This window comes from Pogoniulus pusillus, chromosome 30, assembly GCF_015220805.1.
Source record: "Pogoniulus pusillus isolate bPogPus1 chromosome 30, bPogPus1.pri, whole genome shotgun sequence".
In the NCBI taxonomy this organism is placed as follows: Eukaryota; Metazoa; Chordata; class Aves; order Piciformes; family Lybiidae; genus Pogoniulus; species Pogoniulus pusillus.
In genome coordinates, this window is record NC_087293.1 from 6011927 (window position 1) to 6018597 (window position 6671).

Sequence of the window (6671 nt, forward strand, 5' to 3'; positions counted from 1 at the left end):
TTTTTTCCCCCACAAAACACCTTTTCAACCATCCTGTTCCCTTCTCTCCCTCCCTGAGAGCAAACCCACTCTCACAGCCAGCCATGCCAGCTTTCCTGCTCAAAAGCTGGTGGCCTTGGACAACTCCTTTGAATGTCTCCATCCAAAACCACCTCCTCACATCTCCTTTTCCATCAACAGCTACTTCACAAGATCTGCTCGTCCCACATCCCTCCTTTGTATCTCCCACCTGCTAACACCTCTTTTATTACCCTGGGCACCTCTTGAGTCAATGACTGTGATCCACATTCCCTTCTCTACCCTACATCTGCAGACACTTGCAGTTAGGACATATTTTTCAGATGCTTGTTTGAAGCCTGTTTTACAACCTTGATCACAACTGTTTCAGCCTGAGATAATTGGGTGTTAGAGACTGCTCCTCTTATTTATTTTTAGCAGGAGGTAAGACACTTTCACAGGTGTTTTAGCTCACAGAGGGAGGAGGAAGAAGTCAATTATATGATCAAAACCTTCCCATATTTCGTCCCCAGCTCCCTTCCCTCCTGTGTTGAGGCAAGAGGACATGCCTCAGCAACATAAAGGTCATGTTTTACCAGTCTCAGAGGTCCCTGCCTTCAGCAAACAGCCAGGTCTCTACACTAGTTTCCAGAGGGTATCAGGAAAGGCCAACCAGAAAATGCTCTAATCTAATTTTAAATGAACGTAACAATTACTCAGCAATCTTGTGTAAATTAGTTTCTTTGCTAATTATTAGAGTTTTCAGCTAATTATCTGAGATTTTAAAGTGGAAACACAACACACCATTCAACAGCCAGCAGCTAAAAGGATGCACTCTGCTTCCTGCCCAGCTGGTCATGCCTCTAGGGTCAAAAGAGTGAAGAATTGATCAGTGCACCTTTCTGTATGCAAACAATATAAACAAACAAAACAACACAACAAACCCAAAATCAACACAAACCCAACCAATCAACAAACAAAACTTAAAACAAACAAACAAACAAAAGGGGGAAAAAACCCTGATGTTTGGGTTCTTAGCTGCTGGTCAGGGTCAACCTCCCATGGCTAAGGCCATGGTATAGGAGTCTCTACCTGCCTATGGTCATATTTGCAGACAGGAACTGGGCAAAGAGATTGTTTTGCCCAAAGTACTTTGGAAATCTATTGAAGTGGAACCTCAGAACTGAATTCAGATTCCCTGAAATGATTCTGTAGCAAGAAGACCATCACCCACAGCACGTGGGTTCAACCAGCTGCTGAAGAGCAGCCAGCAATGAAGGCAAGAGAATGGCATCCACTGGCTCAAATTGAACCTGGTAGGGCTGGCTTCTGAAATAACACACATACACTCATTTTTTAACTCCATTGGCAGTAAGAGCTGCATAAAACCACTAAACCTGCCATTAGCAATGCAAATTAGGATGACTTTTAATAATAATCACCAGAAAAAGCTAATCTACATTTAGCAGAGAAAAGAATATAATTATTTAAAGGAACCTCTTTGGTTTCCCATGCTGCATAGAAAATAATGTGAGTAGGTGAAGAGGGCACAGGGAAAATAAATGCATTAACAGTTTGTGCACATAGAAGACTCTTTCTGCAGCAGTGGAGGGCACAACATGAAAGATGGACCAGAGCTGCACAGGATGGTGTGGATGTTTAGTTGATTGGACAGGGCTGGGTGCTAGGTTGGACTGGGTGATCTTGGAGGTCTCTTCCAACCTGGTTGATTCTGTGAATCTACAATGTGGTGTCATGTTGGCTTTCCATGTAAGGCAAGGATCATGGACATGTCTGCAGTGATTTCACTTCACTTTGGCCATACTCAAACCCACCTCCCTGAGAAGTCCACGGCAGGCAAGTGCCCTCACCTGTGGATGGGGCAGAGGAGGGTGGGAGGATGACAGGCAGCTGGCACCCATGGCTGTCTTTGTAGCACACCCAGACACACTGCCCCATGGGAAGCCCTGGTTTGGCAAAGATTTCAGGACTGAGGACCTGCCCTGGCAAGCTGCTCTTGGCTCATTAGCAGCTATAAGAACATTTGCACAGGGTAGACAAAGCAGTGGATGGATTTTTCCAGGAAGTTCTCTGTCTTTTATTTCTCCCAGAGAAGTTCTGTGCATGGCTTTACCAAAACACACTTAAAGAGACAGTGAAGGTCACCAGATGGGCTGCTGCTATCACACATGTCTGGAGATGAAGGTGGTGGCAGTTTATCACTCAGAGGAAAGCAGTACAGAGGGGTCCTGCAAATGTTCAGACTGTGATGCTGCTCTGAACACTGGCACCTACTGATAGCTCTCTGTCTAGAAGGAGAGGGAAAAGCAAAGCTTTGCTTTGGATCTGGTAAATGGATCTCCCCAGAGTACTTCAGGAAGATCTGTAAAGGAAAATAAAAGCAGAGAGTCCTGTATCTACATGAATTATGTATCAGGAGCTTTTGTAGGACTGGGGCTTTGTCATGAAACAATAATTCTCTGAAGAATAAGAGTGAGGCAGTATGCCTTCAAAGGTTGTAGCAATGGTGTAATGTGTTATGGTCATAAATACCTGTATTTCTCTGTTTATATTTATCCACACTTGTATCCATGCAATTTTCTACAGGCTTCTCCCTGGCAGGCACTTTTGCCTCCTTGCAACTCTCCCTTTTCCCTATTTCTGCTCTTTTCCACTGCTCCTGTAACTTTTCTTCATCCCTGCGCCCCTGTCTGTGTTCCCTGTCCTCTCACACATTCCTCCCTCATTCAATCTCTTTCCCAGTCTGCTCTGATGCCCTGGGCCATCCTGCTAAGTATAGGACTTTCCCTTTGGGAAGCTGATAGAGCCGGTCCCTTCCTAGTTCTATTTGAACAACAACAAAATAACCCAGCAGCCAGGAACAGAGCTGAGTCACTCAAATTCATTGCTCTGTTAGTGTCTCAAGCATAGCATCATCTCCTTGTGTCACCTCTTAGGGACAGTATCTTCCAGTACTGCCTTTCTGGATGCTAATAGACTTCCCATGAGTGAAGAGTCTGCAAAACCAGGCCACTGTTGCTTCTGCTGATCTACCTGGTGGACTTGCAGCCTGGAGGACAGACCAAAAATATCATGCTGATGTTAGTAACAAAACAGCTAAACACAGCACCAGACTCCAAGGAGCTACCAGCGCTAACCAGTTTCCTACCAAGGAGATGGAGATCCCATCCCACTACCCAGCTGCTGCTGTTTCTGCTCTGCCTCTCCAGAGAAAGCCCTAGAAAAAGCTGTTGTGTTGCAGAGTGATGCTCACTGAGCAGCACAGATTAAAAGGAAAAGCGTATGTTCAAAACCCAGAACGCTGATGATCAAATTCATTGCTGCTTTAAGAGAACACAGATTGAGCAGAATTAATGAGTTGTACCAGCTGCAAAACTTCTGGCAGATGGAGGAGAGGAAAAAAAAAAAAAAACCCAAACAGAACCTAAACCAAAGGCAGCCCTGGGTGCTGGGAATGCTCTTCACCTCTTTTGAGGGAGATACTGCTACAATGAATATATTTAAGTGATGAAAAAGCTCTTGTGCAAAGATGATCTGGTTGTTTCTTCAATCTTCCTCTGAAATAATTATTTCAAACACAACAGCTCTTCAGGAGATCAATGGCTGGGGTTATAAAAATATCCCAGCACAGATTGATAGCTGCTGGAGGAGATATTGCTAAGGTTCAGCTTCACTTTTTTTTTTTTTTCCTTTCTCCCTTTTTGTTTTCTTGGGGGGTGGTGGTGTGATTAAATGAATGTGGAGAGGTTTTTGCTAGCAGGACATGAAACGATAAGCAGTGTTTTTCCTGGCGTGTGTACTCTCTTAAGAGAGGAGTTCCGCTCCGTGAGCTGATCGACTAGGAAGCTAGAGGGACTCTTGTGGGAGAACTCTCCCGCAGCAGGACATGAGCTGTAAACATGAGAACTTGTGATGGGAGAATGCCCTTGAGCTGGAAGCTACAGGGACCAACCCACGCACACCTGCAGGAGCCGCCAAAGCTTCCTCCGTTTGACAGAGTCTTCGGGAGTGCCGCAAAGCAGCTCGGTGCTGCGAGCCATCTCCCGAGTGCTGGGCAGCTCTGCAGCCGCGATGGCCGGGCTCCGTACGCCGTCTGAAATGCGGCGCCCACCCCGCGCCCCGCCAGCGCCAGCGTGCAGGACGGCGGAGAGCGGCTCTGTGGGCAGCTTCGTTCTCAAGAAGCGGGGCCTGGCGGCGGGCAGGGGTCGGCGTAAGCGGCCGAGCAGCGATGCGAGGCAGGAAAGCAGCGGTGAGGAGGGCAGCGCGGTGGTGCGGAAGGAGCGGCGGCGGGAGGCTCCCAATCCCATGATCCAGAAGACCAGGAAAAGCGCAAAGGAGAGGACCTCATACGCTCTGAGCGGCAGTGATGATGAAAATCAATCAAAGGAGACTGGAGTCTCCTACAAATCAACAAAGTCGGCGAAACCTGTTGGCCCAGAAGACATGGGAGCCACAGCAGTGTATGAACTGGACACGGAGAAGGAGAAAGATGCCCAGGCCATCTTCGAGCGCAGCCAGAAGATCCAGGAGGAGCTCAGAGGCAAAGAAGATGATAAAATTTACCGTGGCATTAACAACTACCAGAAGTATGTGAAGCCCAAGGACACATCGATGGGAAATGCCTCTTCAGGAATGGTCAGCAAAGGACCTATCCGTGCTCCGGAGCACCTGCGGGCCACGGTGCGCTGGGACTACCAACCTGACATCTGCAAGGACTACAAAGAAACTGGCTTCTGTGGCTTTGGAGACAGCTGCAAATTCCTCCACGACCGCTCGGACCACAAACACGGCTGGCAGATCGAACGGGAGCTGGACGAAGGCCGCTACGGAGTCAGTGATGAGGAGAACTATGAGGTGAGCAGCGATGAAGAGGACATGCCCTTCAAATGCTTCATCTGCAGAAAAGTTCCTTCAAGAACCCTATGGTCACTAAGTGTAGACACTACTTCTGTGAGAGCTGTGCCCTCCAGCACTACTGCAAGTCCCAGCGCTGCTACGTCTGTGACAAGCAAACCAATGGAGTCTTCAACCCAGCAACAGAGCTCAGGGCAGAACTGGAAAAACACAAAACAGAGGAAGAAGAGGAGGAGGAAGACCAACAGCGTTCAGACCCTGGAGAGGATCCACAATAGCAGAGCATGCTCTTTTGTATCTAGCTGAATAAAGCTTTGACTGGGGGGCTGGGCGAGGGCCGAGGCAAAGCGGCGAAATCTGCCTGCCCTCCCCTCTCCCCCTCCTTATCTCTGCAGGTCCTGTATTTTGAAAGCCTCTTGATGGTTACATAGTTTTGGAGTTTGAGGTTTCCTGGATAAGCTGTTAATTGCACTGGGATGAGTTTTAGCAATATGGTGAGACAGCTGACTGAAGTGGAGCGTGTTTAGCACTTGTTAGGTTTTATAGTGGAATATTATGGCAAGAAATTGTTTTGTAACTGTATAGGTTAATGCTTAATTCTTTCTGTGATGATTCTAAGGTTCTTTTTTTTTAATGTAAGAATACCATGGTATTATCTTCTTGAATTTTCCTTGTTTTTTCTTGAATTTCCTTCAGCTGATAGACTTTTAACAACAATTGGAGAGCTGCGATCTGAAAACACTCCCCCAAGTGCCAGCCTGATACTCTGACCGCACCACTTAGCGGTTCTTTAGAACACTTATTATTCTCTCAGATGGTCATGCTTGGCACATTGATGTGGTGGTAACAGGGGATAAGGCTGCAGCCTCCTGGTCTGCAAACACACAGTCTGAGAAGACGGTGACAGGTGATAGGCACATTTATGAACAGCTGTTGACTATCAAAGTCTTTTGATAATATTCATCCAAACAAATTAAAAGGTAGAAAGCTCAGTGCAATTAGCAGAAAAGCCCAAGGTCTGATGCTGTGCACTTGACCAGGCTTTGATTAATCAAATAGCAACATCTTTGTACAAATCCCAACAATTACAGCCAGCAGCTAACAACATTCACGGTGCTAGGCTAAACTGTGCACAGATAAAAATGATAATGAGTATAAATTAAATCTGAAGCTATAATGAACTGTTAGAGGCACTTCCTGCAGATCTCTGAGACCAGCAGCATTTCCAAAACCCAAAATCCTTCTGAATTCTTTAGCAGCCAATACAGGAGCAACAGGACACCTCTGAGCCTCTCTCTTAATATCTTTACTTCTCACTTCCACAGCCCTGTTGCTAACTACGGTCCAGCCAGCAGCAGCGCTCCTGCAAGGACAAATGGACATCACTCACCCCACCTGAAGACTGTAGGTTGAAGGACAGATAGCTGAACACCTCATGATGCAAATCAACAACAAAGCTGCAGGCCAACCAGATGGGAATAAGGGGAAGCATTCCAAGGATTCTCCAGCCCTTGGGCAGCAGCAGTTGCCCTGAACCCACAGGTGTGAACGCCAGCTCTGGTACCCTCCTGCACTTTGCTCTGTGAATTGATAAAAGACAGTCAGAGATTCTGAAATGTAGAGCTGCTCTTCCTCACCAGATTTTGTTACTAAAACTCTAACCAATGTAATTTAACATATTTACTAGAAAAGGCAAATTCCTCCTTTACTGTGTCAGCAAAGAGCTTTTCCCCTCCCTTTGGTGAAGGTGAGCATTTTTGCAGAGCAATTCTCTGTGCTGTCCCAAGGGTTATTTTCTC

General features: G+C 46.6%; 1 protein-coding gene across 1 annotated transcript; it reads left to right on the forward strand.

Moving 5' to 3' along the window:
- The first annotated feature begins 4112 nt into the window (after positions 1-4112).
- LOC135188727 (E3 ubiquitin-protein ligase RNF113A-like) lies at positions 4113-5432 on the forward strand. Its single transcript, XM_064168353.1, is given in 2 exon segments — positions 4113-4920; positions 4923-5432. Coding segments are annotated over 2 exon segments (1032 nt in total). The 5' UTR covers positions 4113-4116; the 3' UTR covers positions 5151-5432.
- The last annotated feature ends 1239 nt before the right edge of the window (positions 5433-6671 follow it).